Here is a 23,197-nt window from a genome sequence, read left to right on the forward strand (position 1 = left end):
CAATTTTGCTTGTGCAAGTCCAAGTGGACCTGGGTAGGTAGATCAAGGTTGGAAAGAGGGATAGGATATCAGTGGAGCTACCGCCACCAATATCAACCCACTCCCCACCCTCAACACTCCCCATCCCCATCCAGGTCACCTACCTGTTCCACCCAGCCCCAGCCACATTCTGCCCACGGGCCATGCCTGGGCCAACTTGTAGGTGCCAGGGCTCCCACATAGTCCTTGTGGCGGCAGCCAGGCATAAAAAGCCAGGCCAGGCATAGAGGACAAGGCAGCCCTCTATGGTGCATCACCTTTTGCAACCATAGGAAAGTGTGCTGCACTGCTGGAACACAGTGGGCCCATAGGATTGGGCCATTAATGTAAGAAAATGTGCAGGTAAATATAAGAAAATGATAAGTGTAAAAAGATCCAGAAGAATTCAAGCGACGTTGGACTTATGAATCAAGAGTATTTTGGCAAGCCTCAAATATCAGATTTGTTATATTAATACTGAAGCATTATTCCAACATGTTTGATTATACCAATTAATAGATGTTAATGAACTTGCATAGATGGCAACAGAAAGCCATTTGCAGTGAAAAACCACAAAGTGTAAATGCACTCTTTAATCCTGCTGAACCATACCAAACACAGCCCTCAAGGATAAAGGAAAAGATTTCCTTTATGTTTTGCACAGTATTATTACCATTACTGGGTTTTCTCCATCTGTGTGAGTCACAAAGCATTGCACACTGTTGAGCTCTGGTAGATTGCATCATTAGCAGAATGAATTTTTCCATTGACTCCAAATCTTCCATTATTACTCTTTATTAACTACAAGTCTTTCACTGTTATTGTCTATACAGTGTTTTATATGAAGGAATAGAAAAATGGTATCATGACTAAACATTTCCAGGCCTGCTGAGAAAGACAACATCAAAAAAAATCTTGGCTCTGTCATACACTTAAATCTCTCCTAAAAGGAAAATTGAAACTCTGTTAAAAGCGCTTATTGGCCTATGGCTTTTTGATAGCTTTTGTTTTGGGATTTCAGGGTGCGTCTGTGTGCATTGGGTAGCCTAATCCTAACCTATGTCGGCACAGCAAGGCTGTATGGCCTGCGCTGTATCCAGAGCAGGTTAGGAAGTGGCTGGAGGTCTCCTTGGGGCAAGGGGTATGTTCCCCTTTAACCCATGTCAAGTCCCAGCCTGCCCTATGGGACTTTTCAGATCCACACCACCTTTCCCACCTTCCCTGCCAACTTATCTGCTTTGATTGGTCCTGATACATCTGTGGCCTTCCTGACAGCACTCCAGAAGTGCGTGCCTCCGTGCACTATCAGTATGCCATTCACAATTGCCATAGGGCAGAACATATGTTCCACCAGCATTAACATCCAATAGTATTGGGCCATTAATCAATTATTAATTAATTATCAAAAGTGAGGAAACCTTTTGTCTGGGTTTACCTGATGCAAGTAAAACAAATTTTTGCATATCGCTAGCAGGAACTGAATCCTTTTGTATTTAGCCACTGATACAAAGGCTGCTCTTGCAGCCCACCAGAGCTATCCGGAGCATTTTATATAACTGATAAAACTTTTGGGGTGAAAATTGTTTCGCTAATGCAAGTAAAACAAATTGGGTGGTCAGTTCAGCCAGTCCACAACCCAATAGCACAGTAACACTAGAGCAGGGGTGCTCAATAGGTGGATCGCAATCTACCGGTAGATCGCGAAGCAAAATGAGTAGATCGCGGAGTGCCGAACCCCCCCCCCCTTCAGGTGCCTCTGGGAGGAAACGCCGGGAGTAAGGCCCATTGTACTCAATGGGGCTTACTCCCAGGTAAGTGTGGCTAGGATTGCAGTCTCACAGCCTAATCCTAGGTATGTCTACGCAGGAGTAAGTCCTGTTATACTCAGTGGGGCTCAAGGTACACCAACATACATTGTACACATAAATGTTATATGTTATGATGGCGCGAACATTGTAAAAAAAACTCTGGTAGATCTCCGGGCCTTGCTGGGTTTCAAAGTAGCTCTCGAGCCAAAAAAGTGTGAGCACCCCTGCACTAGAGTATAGCATCAACATATTAATTTGTTGCACTACTAGTCAAAAAAGAACTGAAAAGAGTTAACTCCCAAATAGTTTTAAATGCCTTTTCAGCCTGTTCCTCAGCTATGCAAGTGGAACGTGTTGGCTCACTGCACATCCTTGCCACACACATCTATGCACATTTTTTTCCTCTTTGTAATGTGAGTTAGTCGTTTGCTGCCAACTACAAGTGAGGTTCAAGTTATGATGAAGTTTTGCAATTGCAAAAGCAGAGTGATATTTCAACATGTGTAGGAATTTCAGAACCTACTGAGGGGGATATGTGGTTAGAAAATAAAATATTTAGAGTTGTTTAAAGGGTGGAGTGGAATTGCTTCAGAAAAAAAGTGGTGGGCTGGAATATTTTGCTAGGTGCCCAGTGAACTTCCCCCCCCCCTCCCATCCTGCCCAGAATAATTTCCAGTTGCCAGACTCCCCTGTTCTGTCTCCATGCTTGACAGAATCTGGAATATTCTGGTAGCAGAGATTCCCCCAATTTAATAGCTTAATTATGCATGAACAAAGGCACAGTGCACTGATGCTTTGCATCACTCCCTTAAAGGGAACTGTTATGGTTTGTTCTGTATGTTAGAGAGTAACAACCCAATCCAATGCAGGCTGTTGCCCCAGGGTACATCGTCACCAAAATGCTGTATTCTGCAGAGCCAGGGAGGTAGCCGGAGATCTCCTTGGGTTAAGGGAACATTGGCACCATTACCCCATGTTGGGGCCTCTGCACCAGCTATTTAGCAGGCACAGAACCAAACTGGCACAGAACCAAGGAAACCCATGTAGGGCTCTGAGGCCTGGGATGGTGCATAGGATGCAGAAGTGGCCTCTGCTGCCATCCCCACCCCCATCCTGGGCCTAAATCACCCCCAATCCACCCTCCCCACACCCAATTTCGCCTCCTCCTCACTTTCCCGCACCCTCTCCCTGACCCAGAATGCCTCTCCACACTCAGTGGGAAACTTACTGTTGTCTGGTCCCAGCAGTCATCTGACCAGTGCAGAGTCCCAGTGTTGACTGGCACTGCCCAGCAGTTGAATTGGGCTCTTGATTTGAGGTGTATGAGGCTGTGTGTGCAGTTCACCTCCTAGAACTCTGTACTCAATTCTGGAGTGTGTTGCAGGGAATTGAGGAAATATTTTGTGCCTCTGTAGCTTTGGGTTAATAAGTGTGCAGGTGAATTTCCTTTTCCTACTGTTATGGAGGAGTTCTGTCTGACATTGTGATCAAGGGCACTTACTTCCAGGAAAGTCCACACAGAGTTGCACCCTTAAAATGTTCCTGTCCTTCCTTATGAATGTGAATATTCTCTGCAAATATTCTTGTCTAGGTTCTGCTGCACAGTTTTGCTGGAAAGTGTCCCTGGACACTTTTCAAATATTTGTATAGCTCTTCTTCCCTATGGGCCTCCTTTGAAACAACACATTTTTACATACTGGCAGACAGAAGCAAGCATAACAGTCTCTTAGGGGGGACTCCTACAAACTTACAAGTCTCAACTATTACCACTTTGTATTAACATCCCACTCTCAAGTCTCACACATGTGTACTGTTCTGTAGCCCAGGGCAGCTTCTCTGCCCCACCAAAACTGTGAATTGAGTTGAATAAACTATACAAATACATATGTTGTACATTGATCCAGAAGTGCCTCAGAGATTCAAGAGTGGTTCAGTTTATCTCTGTTGGGTGTGCGAGTTTAACGTATTGGCCTAATAGCTCTTTCCCAGGGACAGAAGAGTGTAACAGGTTGGAGAACAATCTGGATAGACAGAGAAGTAAGAAAGAGAGAAACCACAGGATGATAAAAGCTTCCAGCATGATCTTGGGTCAGTCACTTTCTGTCAGCCTCACCTACCTCACAAGGCCGTTGTGAGGACAAAAAGAGGAGAAGAACCATATATACCACTCTGAGCTCCTTGGAGGAAAAGTGGTATAAAATGGGGGGGGGGAAATAAAATAATAAAAGGTTATAGTGGAGAGTAGTTTTTGCCTCACCCTACTGCCTTGTGCCCTGAGAGCCAACAAGCAGCATTAAATCCCTGGGACATGTTTCTCCTGGGCCCTGAAAAGAGAGCTGCTTTTGCCCTTCTCTTTCATATACAGTGCCAAACCATCCATGGTAAGTTGAGATAAACCTTTGAGACTGAACAAACTGCTGAAGCCCAGAATCTCTGGAGCAAATGGGATCCATGCCACATCAGCATGCAAGCTAGCAAAGAGTTTGGCGGGAATGCAGCCTCACCATGCCGAAGGCTAGCAGCTGGGTGGGCAGCACTGCCTTCAAGGTAGCCATTTTGAGGATTCTATAGGACAAATTCTTTACCTCTCTGCCTCTTGCTGTCTTCAATAATGTTAAGTCTAATACTGTCCTACACATTAAGAATTTTCTGGTCACATGATGTTAGCTGCAATGAGATTGGTTTATATGGACACTCCCTTTGAGAAAACTGTAAAAAAAAATATCATGACAATTTATGTTGGGATCCAGAATGTAAATTTAAAAGGGTTGCCAGGTTGGATGCCTCCAAAACCTGAGATTTCTGAGGCGGGGTGGGTGGGGTCTGGAGATGTCATAAGACTGCCAAACCTTCCAAAAGGTAATACCAGGGTGGAGTCCAGCAGGAAATGAGTGAAGTCCAGCAGCAGTCCTAAAGTTGCTTCAGATTAACCTTTAACACTCATATTTACCTGAGGAAAAAGTCAAATGTTGGAGAAACAAGGTCATTTTTGTCAAACTGGACAAAGTAAATGGTTTCCTTACCTGAAAGTAAATGGTTAACAAATTTTTCTCAAGGCTGACCTAAACATTTATCCTATGACAGGATACTTTCCTCTTACATGACTGTTCCATGTCAGATTTCATGTTGTGGGATATTGTGTGAATGCATCCACATCAAAAGTATCACTCACATAATAAGCTCACACATCAGAGAAAAGGCAAGACTAGATGCCTTCTCTTTGGTGCATAACTGTTTCATTTGAGGTGTGACCTTAAGGTAAGATGAACACTCAGACCTACACAACAGGTTAAATCTGCAATCCTACCTACACTTTCCTGGGAGAAACATCACTGGACACAGTGGAACTTGCTTCTGAATAGACATGCATAAGATTGTGCTGTAAACTTGCAGTGGTAGAATCTGAGCCATGTCAAAGAATGAATGTCTGAATTGGCCTTCAGATACTGAATTACTGACTAGAGCAGTGTATATTTGTCCAGTGTAAGAAAAGAAACAAAACACATGAATGTCACAACTGTGTGTCAGTGCATGACAACACATGTTGTGTTTTGTTCAGTTTAGCCACCTAATTTAGCCATGTGCCAGGGTGTAAATGGGAACAATAAGAGTGAAAGTAGAGAGTAACCAGTGTTTCTCAAATTGTGGGTCGGGATGCACTAGGTGGGTTGCGAGCCAATTTCAGGTGGGTCCTCATTCATTTCAATGTTTTATTTATAATATATTAAATTTGATGCTACCATGGTATGTGATTGCATTTGGGGAAATGTTACAGATCTGTACTTTTAACAGACTATTGTGTATACGATAGTAAATGAGACTTACTCCTGGGTAAGTGTGGGTAGAATTGCAGCCTAGGATTGTTAAAAATTTGCATCTTGATTATGTCACTTCCAGTCATGACCACTTCTGGTGGGTTCTGGCAGATTCTCATTCTAAATAGTGGGTCCCGGTGCTAAAGTGTGAGAACCACTAGACTAGAGAATAATAATGAGAGTTAGTTTTCTTTCCTAAAATCTGAATCAGTCTTCAGATTACCTCAGAAAATGGTTATGAAGGCTGCTTTTCTTTCCTAACCTTTGAGTGTGTTTTGGGGTGTGAAATTTTGCAGGATATTTGACATGGTGCAAGATTCAGAGGTTACTGAAAACAACCATTGCACTGCTGTAACTTAACTTTACTCAGAATTTCACAATCCTTGCTCAAACCACAGGATTAGTACTAAAGGCAACAAAGCAGCAGGGAACCAGTAGGAATGTGCCACAGTTCATAGAACAATTGGTTCAGATTTAATTTGGTTGACCTTTAATCTCTCTAGATCATCAGTGGGTCTTCTGTTGAGCATCATACAATACTGCTCTAATCAGGTTGCACAGGGTTTGCCTAGAATCCATAGTATTGGTGAATACAATGATGATAATTTCATGCAAACATGACTTTCACAGGAAATAATACAATGGCGTGCAGTAACACAATAAGGCAGGGTTGCCCAAACCCTGACCCTGGGACCACTTGCAGCCCTCGAGGCCTCTCAATGCGGCCCTCAGGGAGACCCCAGTCTCCAATAAGCCTCTGGCCCTCCAGAGATTTGTTGGAGCTCACACTGGCCCAACGCAACTGCTGTCAGCGTGAGGGCAACTGTTTGACTTCTCGCATTAGCTGTGGGATGAGGGCTTCCTCCACTGCTTACTGTTTCATGTCTGTGATGCAGTAGCAGCAGCAAGGGAAAGGCCAGCCTTGCTTTGTGCCAGGCCTTTTATAGGCCTTAAGCTATTGCAAGACCTTCATTCATTCATATAAGTTCATCTTTAACATATTCATTTATGAAAACTTATGTAAATTTATTCAAATTTTAAATGTAAATTAATTCTTTCCCCCCCCCCAGCCCCCAACACAGTGTCAGAGAGATGATGTGGCTCTCTTGCCAAAAATTTTGGACACCCCTGCATTAAGGGCTCAATCCTATCCAGCTTCCCAGTGCTGTTGCAGCCATAATGCAGTCTCAAGGTAAGGGAACAAATGCTCCCTTATCCTGAGGAAGCCTCTGTGTCTGTCCCTCCCACTGTAGGATGCAGCACACACCCCATTAGCGCAACTGCATCAGTGCTGAAAAGTTGGATAGGATTGGGCCCTTATTTTACTACTAGAAATTTTTGATTGCTTTGTTACCAGATATTGTTCAAAGCTGCTCATCATCTTCATATACCTGCTATGCATTTTGGATAGCTTCATGATAAATGTAGCTATAATTGGGTCAATAAGATGGTACTATCAATAGTTGGTATGGTATCTTTGACCTCAAGGCCACTTCACAGTGGGGTATGAATGGGGGGGCGGAGGGCTGCAAGCCCTGGGTGCCAAGCTGCTGGGGAGTGACAGAGGCCACCTCCTAATTTTTAAAATCTTGGTATTCAAAGTGTAATTTCATGCAGAATGCAATGAAATAAACCATGTTGAAATATCTCTATTCTATCAAACATCATAGCTCAAAAACCAGAAAATGAAAATACAACTGCCTTGTGTAAGAAAAAGTGCATTACACTGGGAATCCTGTAACAAAAGGTGAACATCAGTGATTTTCAACCTTTTTCATCTCACAGAACATTGGCAAGGCACTAAAATGGGCAAGGCACACCATCAGTTTTTTGACAATAGACAAGGCACACTGTGCTGTCAATGAAGGGCTCACATTCCCCAATGACCCTACTAATAAATGACCCTCTCCCAAATTCCTGTGGCACACCAGGGGATCATTCATGGCACAGTGGTTGAAAATGGCTGGTAACAAAAAGTGGATTATTCTGAGATTACCACTGGGAATAAATAGGTTGTTGCAAGCATTCCAGAAAACCAAATGTAGACTTCATAAATGTATGTATGTTTTGCCTTTCTTCTATATTACAACAAAACTGCTTTTGTATGTGTGATAGACCACAAATCCACTCCATATTATCTTGATGGGAATTCCTTCCCTGTTTTGTTTTGGGTTATGATCTCTAATGTTCACTACACATGTGAAACCTATTATACATGAAACCTATGTTCTGCTTGCATTTCTTCTCTGACCATTATTATTATTATTCATTTCATACCATGACTATTGCTGAAAACAATTTTGTCATGGGGAGGGTGCCAAAAATTTATGGGCCCTGGGTGCCAAATGACTTTCATACGCCGTTGCAATTTCATACCTTATATCCTTTTAAGCTGCCTACTGAAGATATTTTAAGGCTACACGTAAACATACAAAATGTATATACAACAAAACAGGTGTATTGTATAGGTATGCTAGTTTTGTCACTGCAGTTGGCCACAGTTCTTTGCTCATCATACATCCATCAGCTAAAAAGGTTGGTATCTGTGTAATGACTGACCAAATAACACCAGGCCAAATTGTTCTCATTGATGAAGCCACAACAGGAGTCCGACAGATGTAACAGGTTTCAGTTATATACTATCCTCCTAATTTCCAATATGAATGGGCTTTCTTCATCACCAAGGCATGCAAATGAATTATGCTCCTTTTTTCGCCCTAAATCTCCCATTGCGTTGCATTCCTTTGCCAGGGGGGGAAAAAAACTTTTTGTAGTTGGGAAGAGGAATTCCACACAATTGCATTCTATGCTGTCTTGTGGTCAAATAATATTAGACCCATGACATTCCATAGGATCACCTTCCAGAATGACAGGTGGCTCTTTTGCTCTTCATAAGTCATTGCGCAGAGATCCACATGGAACATAGGACTTTGTTTATAAAGCACTTGAGAAATTATTTTGTAATTGCCATGGGTTTTTTTTTATTGTGCTCTTATCCCAAGTTCCCACAGAAGCTGTGAAAGCTGTTAAGTTATTTTCTTATTGTTTCTACTACACGTCTGGTGACTTGAACTCTGCTAACTAGCAATCATGCTGTTTTGTGTTCTTTGCTTATAGTCTCAGTGGGAAAATAAAAAAAAGCAAAGTTTGTTTTAATACTGGTTCTACTAGATGGTACAATAATGGGAAGGGCTAGAGCAAAATCCTAAACCCACCTGTGTGCTTTGTGGTCCCATTGAAGTCAATAAGATTGGTGAGATGTAACCTAATGCTGGACTACATAGCACAGTTGCTTGGGAAATATCCTGGTGAGGAAACTAGTTCTTAAAAACATATGGACTGCTTTTGTAGTTTGTTCTTCACAGGTGAGCTGTGGTTTTCCCTTTTCTTCTTCTGGAATAAACAGAAGTAGCCTTCTGTTGTTTCTAACAAGTGGCATTCCTGGCCACTCTCCCGCCTGGGGCACACCGCCAGGGGTGTGACCTCCCCCACCTGGAGGTGCCAACTCCATGTCTGCTGCCTTCCCCCAGGCATTCTGAAGATCAGGGAAGTCACACGCAGCCTCCCTGAACCTCAGGAGACCTTGTAAGGCTTTCTGGAGGCCAAAAATGGTCACTTTTTAACCAATTTCTCAATATGCAATCATCTAAATCCAAAATTGCTCTCCTTTTCCATTTTTCCATATAAAGATTACCTTTATGTCTTCTTCTGCAATTCTTTGAGCACACTGAGCAATAGCTCACAGATAGCTCTTACTTAAATTGATAATATGGGTCAGGTATGTTGTGGCTATCTGCATGTGGTGATCATTTTGGTTACTCACCGTGTTGTGATATCATTCGTTGTGGCTTCTGTAGATTTCTGCCACATTTTTCCTGTTGCTGGAAAAGTGCTTAACTTAGACACATTGACATGGGTAATATCAAATTCTTCATTATTTTCTCTGACTTCTACTGTCAAATGCCCTGTATTATGTGTCTGCTACTACCAGATCTTTTCCTGGCTTATATTCAATAGTTAAGTCATTCAGCTGAAACTGGAAAAGAGTATGGATTCTGGGTGGGACATCTGCCAACCTCTTTTTAGCACTCTATAGTCCTGTGGCTATTCTGCAGCGACCAGCTAGTCCTAGATGCAAATGTGGAACTTTTCACAGCCATATACTGAGGCCAAAATGGCTTTTTCTACTGGTTGATAGTGGAACTCGGTTTCTCCATCACTCTCTTTAATAGCGTCTGGCTAATCTGAGGTGCCTGCTTGTTCTGCTGACTTTGTCTGAACTGAAATGCGTATCTGCCCAAAGTTTCTTTTGCAACTTTGGATCTCTAGTGCCAATCAGAAGCTGTCCTCTTATTATATCTTATAACTTATTATATGTCCATCTTTTATATTTTTTACAGGCCTGATTCTTTTATGATTTGCTGCTGCTCTATGCTCTTTTTACGGGACTATTTTTTATCTGACTGCTGTTTTTATAAGTGTTAATATGTTTTTATTTGTTTTAAATTATGTTTTTAATCTGTTTTAACCTGTTGTAAGCTGCCTTGAGTCCCTTCGGGGAGAAAAAATAAAGTTTTTATTATTATTATTATTATTATTATTATTATTATTATTATTATTATTATTATTATTATTATTATTATTATTATTATTATTATAGAATATAATTGTCCAGAGTGTCACCTCTGGGGCTTCAGGTCTGATAAAAAATGATCAAGTTCCAATCATTCACTTTTATTAAGGAAAGATCACGCAAGACTAACAAGCAATCTCCCTTCCAGAGAATCCTGGGCCTCCATCTCTAAAAGTAAACACATCCATACACCATAACTTCATTTGAATATTTTCCAGGATACTGCATTACTGCAGAGATTCCTCTTTTTAGGGACTCAGAGGTTCTCCATATTTGCAGCAGCATTTTTTCATCTCAGAAGTCTGATTCAAACTTCTCTTTGCCACCTTGCTTATGCTGGGACTATATTTGGATCTGATCCTGAGGGGTTTCGCAGGTGGGACATGGTGGGGCAAGAGCCAGAGGCCCATAATCACAAAGGACCCACAACCATGCTTGGCCAGTGAGGCAAGCCAGGGCCAATGGGAATGCTTACAAGGTGATTTGGGCAGCAGTGAACTGTCAACTTTCCTCCCCAATGCCAACTCATAATTCCTGAATGTTTTGATCTAGGACAGGGGTGGGCTGTCTTTCAAGACCTTTCAACTAAAGGTCTTGGACCTTTAACAATTGTATAGATGAGGGAATTTCAGCAGGCGTAGTTTGTCATCTCATAGATGACAAGCTGTACCTGCTGAAATTATTTCTCCTACACAGTTGTGAAAGGTTCAGGATCCCTAAATTTGAAACTTTGCCCACCCAATCTAGGATTCTGTATTGGAGGGAATAGTGAAGCAGCAACAGGGAAAGAAAGAGGGCAGTCTGACAGGCACCCTATTGGGCTTACTGGGAGGCAATAGGGAGCAGTAGCAGAACACCCTTTTCTTCCCTTGACATCAGTGTCAGAATCCTGTTGTTGTTCCTCCTCACTTTGGCCCATTAAGCCAACCAGGGTCTTAGAGCTTACCAGAAGGAGGTAAGAGACAAGTGGCAGCTGTGAAAACAAGTCCTTCATGCCATCAACACTACACTAGCAACATTTTAAGAAGGAGTGTTGCACATCCACTTCCCAGTGCACATGTGGGCTTTCCGAAGCATAGTGGAGCATGTTACAGGGAGGCCCTCAACAGACTTTTGCCTCAGGGTCCTTAAAAGCTGGAGCCATCTGTTTTACTCAAATTGATTGAGCTAAAAGCAGAGACATTGCTAGAGGCAACAGCACACAGGGCGGAGATGTCATGACATCACTTCTGGGTTCTCCCAGAGGAGGAGGCAAAGGTGATAGTAGCGGTGGCAGCAGCTTTGCAATCTGGCTGCCACTCCCCATTCCTTCTCCTTTGGAGACCCTGGTTGAGCTTCCAAAAGAGAAAGAAGGGGGCAGCAGCCGGTTTGCAAACAAGATTTGGCTGGGTTCATTGCAGCAGAGCTTGGCTGAGTTGCTTTGGAGAAGAGCCTGGCCTTTTCCTAGCCCTGCTCATTCTGTTTTGTAACAAAAACCAGAAGTGGGTCGCAATTGCTTTAGAGAGGCATTCTGAGGTATGTGGAGCCCTGCAGAGCCCCCACACCCTGTGGAGGGCCACAGTGACCATCAGGTATGTAAAAAAAAACTTTTTCTTTGCAGCGGCAGCACGATCGTAGAAGTGTCATCACCGCTGTCACCCCCTACAACTACTTAGGGAGGTCCTACCGCCTATGTAAAGTTTGGGAAATGCTGGCATAGGGCCCAATCCTATCCAGTTTTCCAGTGCTGGTGCAGTTGTGCCAGTGGGGTGTGTGCTGCATCTTGTGGTAGAGGGGCAGTCACTGGGGCCTTCTCAAGGTATGGGAACATGCAGCCCCATACCATGGGGTTGCCTTGTGGCTACACCGGAGCTGGAAAGTTAAATAGGTTTGGGCTCATAGTCTCTAAAATATGCTGAGCCCAAGCCATTTAACTCTGTGTATGTTGTAACCAGCATCTAGAATAGTACCTTCAAGAGAATAGGGAACCAGTGCTTTCAAGAGAGTAGGGGCACTAGTGTAATGTGCTTTTCTCCCCAGATGTTGCACAGAGTACCAACTAGCCATTCTTTTTTATAATCACTTGTGCTGCATTAGATACATCAATATGCCTGGCAACTATTGTGTTTCACTGGCAAGCTTCAGTTGCTGGAGTGAATGCTCCATATGTGTAAGAGCAGCCAGCTAGTTGTTACTGCAGCCAGCTATTCTTTGCTAGAAAGTGTTTGTAGAAACAAAATTTATCTTAACTGACAGTTCATCACATGGTGCTTCTTTCTCTGTCCTCCCCCTCCACCCTACCCCAAAACAGAGTAGGCCAGAGCAAAGATGGCTTGTTTCTTAGCAGTGGAACCCTCTTTTGGAGGCTAATGCTTTTTATCCATCAGCAGAGATTCTGTTGGGGTTCAGCTGCACAATAGCAGATATTTTTCTCCTCTCAAGCTAAAAGACATTTGTTTTGCTAACAGTTATCTTGCAGAAACTTCCAATCACAGAAGGATCAATAAAACTGGAAAACCTGGCAAAGTTAATTAAAGTGCACTCTTCCCTTAAAGGCTAGTCATTAAGATCTCATGTTCCCTCTTTAGTTCAGCAACTGTGAATAGATACATATCTACAAACATGATTGGGTGGGGGGGTAAGTTAAAACCTTTACATTTTTTTATAAAGCCTCCCAAGTATTGCATACCATTGAGATATGACCCCAGTGATTTGGGCTTTTTTTTCTCCTGCCTCTTGAAAGAAAGATCTGTCTTGAGACCTGTACTTGTTTCATGTTATTAAAATATATTCATAATCCACAGTGTCACTCAACTACATCTGCTTCCTATTTAATATTAGCACAGTGTGGGAGGATGCAAGACATCCGTTATCCCACTCTGTTCACAGATAATACATGCACAGGAGGAGTTCCTCTTTATTAGAAGGACACTTTTAATGAACCCCTTATTTCGTTGTTTCTCAAAGTCGTAAGTTGCAACACACCAATTCGTGCAGTGCTTCCCCGTCCCTTTAAGAGGCAGGGGAAGGGGGAGGCAGCGACGTGATTCTCAGGATCCCCAGGATCGCGTCACTAAGGGGGACGAGGGGGGGTGCTTTCACTTACTTTTAACTAGGTAGGGCTGCTGGAGGTGTGGGGAGCCCTGCACAGTGCCAACGCGCGGACGGAGGCAGAAGCCTCTGCTGCGGCGCCCACGCCGCCACTTGTGCTGGTGCAAGTGTACCGGCACAAGCGGCAAAGGTAGGCTTGGGTGGCGTGGGGAGGGGGCGGGAGGGGGTGTTACTGGATGGGGGGAGGGCAGCCTGGGGGCGGGCGCACAGGGAGCTGGTGGCAGGGCTGGGACCCAGCAGTTCTGCCGGATCCCAACCCCTGTCCCAGGGTGAGCAGAGCGACTTCAAGCCGCTCCGCTCTCCTCGGACTTGCGCCACGTCCGGAGGTGGAGCGGGTCCAAGGAGACCCATAGGGGTGCGCAGCCCTTACCCAGGGATAAGGGGAAGACCTTCCCCTTGCCCCTGGCTGAGCCGCTGCTCGCTGCAATCCCGCATTGGATGCAGCACAAGCCTCTTGGTTTGCCTGCTCCAGCGCAGGTTAGGATTGCGCCCGCAGACCTACAGCCAAATCCTTCCTCTGCCACCAGCACCAATGCAGTTGTACCATGGAGGTATGCTATGATGGGGGGGGCAATGCTATGCACGCCGTGGTGGGGGGCAATGAGGTGCTGTCCTTGAGGTAAGGGAACTTATTGGGGTCCTCAGACCTATACCAACTATAGAGCTGGTATACGTCCAAGGAGAGTAAGGGCGCAATCCTAACCCCTTAAGTCAGTGCTTTCCAACACTGACATAAGGGCAATGCAGCTCTGAGGTAAGGGAACAAGCATTCCCTTACTTTGAGGAGACCTCCGTGAGTGACACCCAATTGCAGGATGCAGCACATGTCCCATTGGCACTGCTGTGCCAGTGCTGGAAAGCACTGACATAAGGGGTTAGGATTGTGCCCTAAGGAGGCCAAATCTGACATCCATATTTGCTGCTGTATCTGCCACTCCACCTGCTCCCTATCTCCTACCCTTTCCAAAACCACCCAGTTACTCCCTGTTCCCTCCCCTCCCTACCCACCAATTGCCCCCATGCCAACTTATATTCTCTGTTACCATCCACGGGCTATGGCAGCACTTGCCTGATGGTGTTTTCAATGGCACACTGTGCGTGCTGTCACATGTCCAAGTAGACCCAACAGTGGTGTAGTTAATGAATGTGTAGCCTGGTGCAGAGCTCAGAATGATGCCCTGGAAGTGATGTCACAACCGGAAGAGACATCACACCCAGGCTTTATAAAACATGCAAATTGGGGGGAAACTTGGTTCTTCCCCCCAGCAGTTCACCACCCATTTGACCTGTCACCGCACGCCAGCCAGTGGCATAGCTAAGGCATATATCTGCTACCTAGAGTCAAAGAAGATTTTGTAGCCCCCCCATGACAAAATCAAATTTTAGTAAGTAAATAAATTAATTAAAAAGTGTACCCCTTATTGGTTAGAGACACTGTGCTCTAACCAATGAAGCGGTGAAGCGGGACTGTTATTCTCTCCCTGCTAAATATAAGAGGAGCACCACTTGGAAAAGTACCTCTTTTTAAGTTAGCAGGAGTAGCTGTATTATGATGCATGAAAATGAGTGCTGACTCATATTAACACCTTATTGGTTCCATGTTGTTTTGTAATAACATCTCATTGGCTCTCAGAACAATCAGTCTTATAGGTCGGTTTTGAGTTAAGAAAATCCACTTTTTGTTCCTTAAGGCAGTTGTGTTTTTGTTTGCTGGTTAATTGGCCATAACTTTTGATAGAAAACAGATATCCTAATGCAGTTTGTTTCATTGCATTCTGCATTAAATTACCTTTCCAATGATATATAACATGATGGTATTATTCGTACATACCAAGATTTTCACAGTTTTGACCACTAGTGTCAAGCTCAGCTTATTGTCCCCCTAAAGCTTGTTGCCCAGTGTGACTGCTACCCCCTGCATCCCCTTAGCTACACCACTGAGATCCAGCAGCTGGGCATGGACTTACTCCAGGGCAAGGTAATGACTGTTTTCTCTACCCCAAGGAAGCCTCCCAACACTGAAATTCCTCCACAGAATGCAGTGAACATCACTGCAGGGGGAGTTAGGTGGGATTGGGCTGCCCAATGGGCAAAATTCAGAATTGGATGAAATTTACAGGAATTTCCTAAGGAGACAAGCTCAGCTAGCGTTCATCCAGATAGATAACTGAATTATTTTAAAGGGTTAAAAATTGATAATTTAAAAATATTTCTGTTTATCTTTTCACATGTTTTGAAGGCCAATTTGCATAAAACAGCTTTGAGCTGCCCTTCTGTGAAACCTCTGAAAGAGTTCAAACACATAGAATCAGGGGTACAGGAGTTATTCATAAAAACAGTATTTGAGCTTATAATTTTCTTTTGTGTCCAATCTGCAACAAAGTCACAAGAGAATTGATCAGTTGATTAATTAGAAAGGCAGATGATTAATGCAGTGGTTCTCAAACTTTTTAGCATCTATAAAAATGTTTCACTTTACCAGCTGCTCAAGTCTCTGTGGTTATAATGGTGATGGGGCAGCAGTGCTCCCCCCCCCAAGTAGAAGGTTGTTTAACCCTTGATGCACATAGCCTAATCTGCCCTGTCATTTTCACAAACCACCAAAAACTGGGTCATAACCCACTTGGGCCAAGTTTGAGAACCACTGGATTAATGAATGATTGACAGCTCTAATAATTAGTGTGCTCTTATAGTCAACTACAACAAATATGGACAAATAACAATTAACAGCTTTTCCTATTGATTACATATATAGGCATTTTCTTTGGGTTTTTCTGCTCATAACCAACAGTGTGAGAAAAGATCTGGAAGAGTTTCCTTTTAAAAGTGTTCAATCTGATCATGTGGAAGTTATTAGTATAGTTCTTTTGTTTCACCAGGGTTGAGAAGTTTGGAATAACGTGAAGCTACACTGGACCCATCTGGCTGAGCAGGAAAATCCCGTTTAATTGCTCTTTTGCCAAATATGTTAAATCACTTCCTGGGAATGCAGTTAATTTAAAACATATGGAAGCCATTGAGAAAGGTCCATAGTGAATTCAAAGCTTTGCTTTTTTTTTTTTGCTTTTTTTTTTTTAGATGCAAGCATTTTTCATAAGTAACATGCGTGTTATTCTACTGGGATTATAGCTAACAAAGTATGTTAGCAACATACACACCCAAATGCCCCAAACATGGCCTCTGCCATTGGTGTTGATGCAGCCACACTATGGAGGTGTGGGCTGCACCCAGTGGCAGTGGTGGTGGTGGGAAATCAGGAAGCCTCTTCAAGGTAAGGGATCTTTTGTTCTATAGATCGCCTCGAACCTATATCAGCTTTATACCTGGCGTAGGTCCAAGGAAGGTAAGGAGGCACCAAAGGCATGTTTGCCTACATGCACATTTGCTAGCAAAATCCACCCATCTCCAGCCTGCTCCCTGCCTCCTGCCCTCCCCCAATCAGCCCAGAAACACCCCTTGCCTTTCCCCTGCCAATTCAGGAAACACCCTCTCACCGACTTACCAGCACTGGGATGGTAAGGTGGCCGCAGCAGGATGGCTCTGATGCTGCTGCCGCTTTGCACTGGTGGCTCAGACTGGCCCAACTGTAGCATGCTCCATGCAGTGACTTCGCTAGGCGGAGCGAGGGAATGTGGGTGCAGGTGACATACTCGGGGGGGTGAGACCGCTACTCTCCAAAATAGCTAAATCTTGGTATTTTTTTAAATAATAACCATCATGTTATATATCATTCAATGCAAGATTTAATGCTGAATGCAGTGAAGCAAACCGTGTTGAAATATCTATATTCTGTCAAAAGTTATGGCCAAATAATAATAAAAAACACAACTGCCTTAAGAAGTGAGTTTTCATAGCTCAAAACCAACCAATGAGACTGATTGTCCTGAGAGCCAATGAGATGTTGTTATAACCCAGCAGGAAACTAATAATGTGTTAGTATGAGTCGGCACTCATTTCCATGTATCAGAATGCATACTAGAACTCTTATTCGGTTATGTGAGTGTCATCAAGTTGGCCACTGGTGTGGGTGTAAATACTGGTTTCCGCCAGTAGGGGTAGTTAGTTGCTTAGTTTTAAGCCAGGTGGATTGCTCTCTCCTACTGTTACTAGCCCTCTGGTTTGATTTCTTTTCCTGTCTTTTGTTTTCTACCGTAAGTAACAATGACTGCAATTCTTTCTTTGTCCCAGTAAAGTTCTTAACAAACGTCCATTAGTTTGCTTTATGTGGGATTGCTTTAATCCCTGCTAACAAAAGTAACCCACAATAACCCAACTCCCTAACATACTCTCCAACTTCTCTGTAAATTGCCTGCTTCTCCCTTTTAATTGTCAGAAACTGTCTCATAGGGAAAGGACTGACCAGATCCCTTTTGGACTTTGGTCAGTCTCTGCCAGCCACAGCTAGGCAACGCCAGGCTTGGTTCCTGCCATTCAGAGATGACTTCATTCTAAGTTCTTGCCATGCTTACCAAACAAGCAGGAAGTTGAACTATGCGCCCTTTAAGTATTTGACTGATCAGTTGACTAGAATGTCATGTTTATACCCTGCAGCATCAGGCCTTAGGAAGATGGAGTTTACCACCACCACAGAATGCAATATGCACCCATCAGTGCTGGAGAGTTGGATAGGATTGTGCTGTAAGGTCAGTCCAGAGTTGATTTGGTGGCAGCTCTGCAGTATCATGCGTTATAACTGGGGGTGTGCTTAAATATTTTTATTTTTTCCCAGATTTTGTTTTTCCCCAAGGAGGAAAAGTGCAGAAAATGCTGTTACGTGTTTTTATTCCAAGGGCACATTTTTGTAAAATATAATCACTTTTTAAAGTGTACTGGGTAGGTGATATACATGGTATAGTATCAGCAGATGCACTCAGTCATTACCCATGCCCTTCCTCCCCAGTCCAGCCCATTATTTTTATTTTTATTTTTTTTTTTTGCAGAATTCCTAGTTTATTTTTTTGAAGATTTCAGGAATATTTTTGTTTGTTTTCAAAAATGAGAAGTGCAGAAAGCAGTGTAATTTTTTAAAAATTTCATTATCACTGAAAAATCACATCTCTAATTATAACACATGGTTAATGTCAGCAGTGCAGGGCTGTCATCAAGTATCCCTTAAACCAGGTGTCTCCAAACTTTTCAGTATAAGGGCCACATTAGATCCCAAAGGATCTCCTCTATGGAGAACTCGTGCAAGGAAAGCGCCCTACAGGTAGACCACAGCTGCGATACAAGGACATCTGCAAGAGGGATCTGAAGGCCTTAGGAGTGGACCTCAACAAGTGGGAAACCCTGGCCTCTGAGCGGCCCGCTTGGAGGCAGGCTGTGCAGCATGGCCTTTCCCAGTTTGAAGAGACACTTGGCCAACAGTCTGAGGCAAAGAGGCAAAGAAGGAAGGCCCATAGCCAGGGAGACAGACCAGGGACAGACTGCACTTGCTCCCGGTGTGGAAGGGATTGTCACTCCCGAATCGGCCTTTTCAGCCACACTAGACGCTGTTCCAGAACCACCTTTCAGAGTGCGATACCATAGTCTTTCAAGACTGAAGGTTGCCAACACGCTGTATATTATACACATTTTCATTGGCCAAAAAAGAAATGAGTTTTTTAATGAATGAACGAAATTTAAATGAATGAATAAGTTTTACTTGAATCTTTTTTGTAATCAGCATGATATGATTCAGAACAAAAGAGAAATGTGACAATTACAAGGAAACAATGCCATGCTTAAACTGAGAAATGATATATAATGAATTGTGTAAAATACACTAGAATTTTAACGTGTAATTTGTGAATAAAAACTAAACAAAATAATTTGTGTAAAATAAAAATAAAGGTTTGATAGTCATGCCTAAGAACATTAGTCATGATTAACTAAACTTAGGACACACAGTGTGAATTCACCAGTGTGGATTCATAAACTCCATGTACTGGTGCAGCTGAGGACATGTGAACAGAATCCAGTAGTGATGCACAGAAAAGCAATACAGTAGGTATCTGCTCTTCTTCAAATACTGCACAACTTATTAAGAAAGAATAAGCATCCATTCCATTATAAATCACTGTTATCTAACACAGCTGCATGTATTTTCTTGGGCAGGCAGTTGTATTACAAAGGTGTCCCATCAAAAGCAATAGTTCTTTTCATTTAAAGGCACATCTGTTCCAAAGAAGTTTGCAAAAAAAAAAAAAATTAAAAAAAGCAGACGTCTTCACTGGACCAACATTTTTATTTCATTTTAGCATGCCTTCAGAAAATGTCCGTATATCATAACAGAAAGAGCTTTGGAGCCATTTTCCTAATACAACCCATAGCCCAAGCAGCATCTTTTGCATGACTTCTGCCACTCATATTCAGAGGACCAATCTATCCGCAGATCTGACTCAATATAGGTTCCTTGGACCCAACTTGAGCCAGACTTGGCCCAAACTGAACCTTCTGAAGGTGACCAGAGCTGTGTTCTGGTTGCCTCCGGAGGGCTTTCTGAAGCATCTGCCCACAGCATCTGTGGGCTTCAGAATGGCCAACAGGGCCAAAAAGGCTACTGCCGTAAACGGCCATTCTGAAGCCTGCAAAGGCCATGGGCAGATACTTGCAGCCTCTGCGGGCTTTAGAAAGCTGTCCAGAGGCGACTGGAGTACAGCTCCAGTTGCCTTCAGAGGGTTTAAAGGGCCAAAACTGCAGATTTGCTTATCTGCCGTTTTTGGTATCCATGAGGGGTCCAAGAATGGATTCCCCAGATACCAAGGCCACACTTGTAATTGTTTTCTATAGAAACTGTGAGTACACAAAGAGATGTTTGCAGGGTTGGAACAATCTTGACTGTCTGGTCGAGATCATGTAGGGAGAATTCGCTGAAATTATTTCTTTGTTTTGGGGATAACCCAATCACCAGCTTATTGGTGCAGCAACTCACGAAATAGGACCATGAATTAATTTTTCTTAATGGTGTGTGGCTAATATCTATGAAGATTGCCCTTTTCCTAACTTACCATACTCATTCCTAAAGTTGGTTTTATATTCGCCTTAACTAATGCTAGTGAATACAGAGATCATTTTGGCTTCTAGATGATTACATGTTGTTTATTCAGTGTTGTTCAGATCTGCTGCAGTCACAGCCTAACCCTAGGCTTGTCAACTCAGAAGGAAGTCCCATGGACAGCACAACCCGCATCATAACCAGCACTTGCACAGTGGGGCTGCATGGCCCACACTGTTTCCTCTGCTTTTTAGAAGCAGGCAGAAGGTCTACTTGGGATAAAGGGACATTTGTTCCCTTATCCTGTGTATAGCCCAGCCCACCCAATAGGGCTACTTGAATTTTTCCGAGAAGTTTGTGTTGGGGATAGGATACATAATAAGTCTGCTTCCCTGCTTTCACCCCCGGTTTCACACTCCCCCTCTCAGAAATTCCCCCGCCCAGAAACAACCCCTCCCCACCTCATTCCACTCTCCCCACCTCACCCCTGCACCCCACGGAGAAGCTCTTCTGCTCCATCAGCCGCAGCTTTGGATTCAGCTCCAGCTGGACTGTCCATCAGCACAACTTGGATGCATAAGGTAAGGTTAGGATTGCACTGTCAGTTCAGTGGGACTTATTCCCAGGTAGTCTTGCATGAAAAAGGGTCTCTACAAACATCCTCTTCAGTTGGGAAGAGTTTGATGTAAAAATGCTGCTTCTCCTGCAAGTGTATTCATTTTATTGCCTGGGAACATCTGAAAAGGGTGTTTACTGTTTCATCTCTACTTTTGAATTCTTTTTTTTTTTTAATCATTTTTCTTCTTTTTCAGGCTATGCCAATTATTACAGAAAAGGAGAAGGCTGGTGAGTTATTGATCATCATGCACGCTATTTTTCTCTTCTTGATTTCAATTTTGTGGGACTTAATTGTCTTAGTGGAAAGAGACAGGATTTGAAATTTCAGCAAAAAGTGGAAATAATACATTTTATGAATACTGTATTTTTTCAGATTGCACTTTGATCAGGATAGTGTGTCCCCTTTTTTTTATCCACAGATAAGTCACTCCTAAGTATAAGGTGACAAGGCTAGATAACTTTGATGCTAACAGCAATATACAATGAGTATTTACTTTAAGTTCATTGTAGCTTGGAGTATTTGTGGGTGAGGATATATGCATGTATTGGCTACTTGTCTGATCAATCTGCAAACATGTCACTGGTTAGTTCCATACTTTCCTTTTTCCTGTACTTGCATGTGCTATATTCCATCCACAAATAAGTCCTGCAGAGTAAAAGATAAGGCACATTACAAACTATGAGCAGTCCTAGCTCATGTGCTGTGTACTTTCTGAAGCAATATGGCTATTTCTTTGAGGCTGAAACCTAATTTATGCTTACTTGGGCGTAAGTCCCATTGAGCAAACTGAGATTTCCTTCTGAGGAGACATCAATAGGTTTTGACTGTGAGTCAGAAAACAAAATTTGGCATCAAATACGGAGACTGCTTTTGTAATAACCATTGGTTTTCTCTATATTGTTTGGCTGCTGATTTGGTATTTTGATTCTCTTATCTGAAAACAAGTGTCAAGGCAATTTGGCATACCCTTTCAGGATACTTTGATTTGTTGTATTAACCAGACTTCTGCAAGCAGCATGGCTTTTCTGTCTTGTTTTGGTTTATTATTATGAGTGGTGTCACAGCCCACTTGATGTTTGGACGAGGATTTTTGGGTGCTTACTAGTTTGAACTCTACCCAAGAGTTTATAAACTGGTCAGATATGACCAGATATTCTGGTTCAGAAATTCATGATGTGGATGCTGGGTTTTCATCCTGCTCTGAATGGAGTTGCATTCCCTCTGAAAGAGTAGGTCTGTATCTTGGGGGTTATCCTAGACTCACAGTTGCTCCTTTGCCCAGCTCAGCTGGTGCACCAGCTACAGCCATACTTGTCTCAATCAGATCTGCCACGGTGGTCCATGCCATGGTGACATCAAGATTAGATTATTGTAATGTGCTCTACACGGGGCTGCCCTTGAAGATGGTCCAGAAGTTGCAGTTAGTGCAGAATGCAGCAGCTCATGCGGCTGCTGGAGTTCAGCAGTTTGACTCTGTCACACCTTTGCTTCAGTGGCTGCACTGGCTACCGGTTAGTTTCTGGGTCCAATTCAAGGTGCTGGTTTTGACCTTTAAAGCCTTTTATGGTTTGGGACCAGTGTATTTGAGACACCACCTTCTTCTGTACAATCCAATCCGTTCTCTTCAATTATCTAAGTGGGTCCTTTTTGGCTGTGCCACCATTTAAAAAAAAAAGGTTAGGGAAAGGCAGCCACAGGGCCTTCTAAGTGGTGGCACCTATACTATGAAGTTCTCTCACCCTTGAGCAAAGAACAATGTCCTCATTGTTCTTTAGCCTTCCTGAAGGCCTTAAGATGTTTTTATTCCAGGTAGCCTTTGGGGACTTGTAAGGGGGTAAGATGGCTGCATTTTAGTAATTTATTTAATGTTTTAATTGATACTTTTTTATTGCTGCTGCTTGCCACAGCCTGGCTTTTAATATCAATTTTATATTTCAAAGTTTTATTTGTATTTTATAGTTTATGTATTTTTATGTATTTTAATTATTGTTTGTTAGTTGCCTTGACTGCCCCCAGGTGGAGGCAGGTGAAGTAAAAAATGAATGAATGAATGATCATCCATTTTCATAAGGAGCCATATGCCCCCCTAGGGAGCCCTGTCACTTGAAGGGGGGCCACAGACTGAAAACTGAGAAGAGGATTTTATGTTTGTGTTGTGTCCTTGTTTGACTGGGGGGGGAGCAGCCTGGAACCTGAAAAGAGCTCCTAAGGGGCAGTAGCCAAAAATTGGGGGGGGGG

The 23,197-nt window shown here is 43.1% G+C and overlaps 1 protein-coding gene across 1 annotated transcript in view; it reads left to right on the forward strand.

Annotated features, from left to right (window-relative positions):
- Positions 1-23,197, forward strand: part of DLC1 (DLC1 Rho GTPase activating protein) — a 228,071-nt gene that overhangs the window by 52,693 nt on the left and 152,181 nt on the right. Inside the window, exon 4 of the mRNA XM_066632836.1 lies at positions 21,153-21,186. Within this exon, the coding sequence (XP_066488933.1) occupies positions 21,153-21,186 (34 nt within the window). The remainder of the gene's footprint in view (positions 1-21,152; positions 21,187-23,197) is intronic.

Source organism: Tiliqua scincoides, chromosome 6 (genome assembly GCF_035046505.1).
Source record: "Tiliqua scincoides isolate rTilSci1 chromosome 6, rTilSci1.hap2, whole genome shotgun sequence".
Classification (NCBI taxonomy): domain Eukaryota; kingdom Metazoa; phylum Chordata; class Lepidosauria; order Squamata; family Scincidae; genus Tiliqua; species Tiliqua scincoides.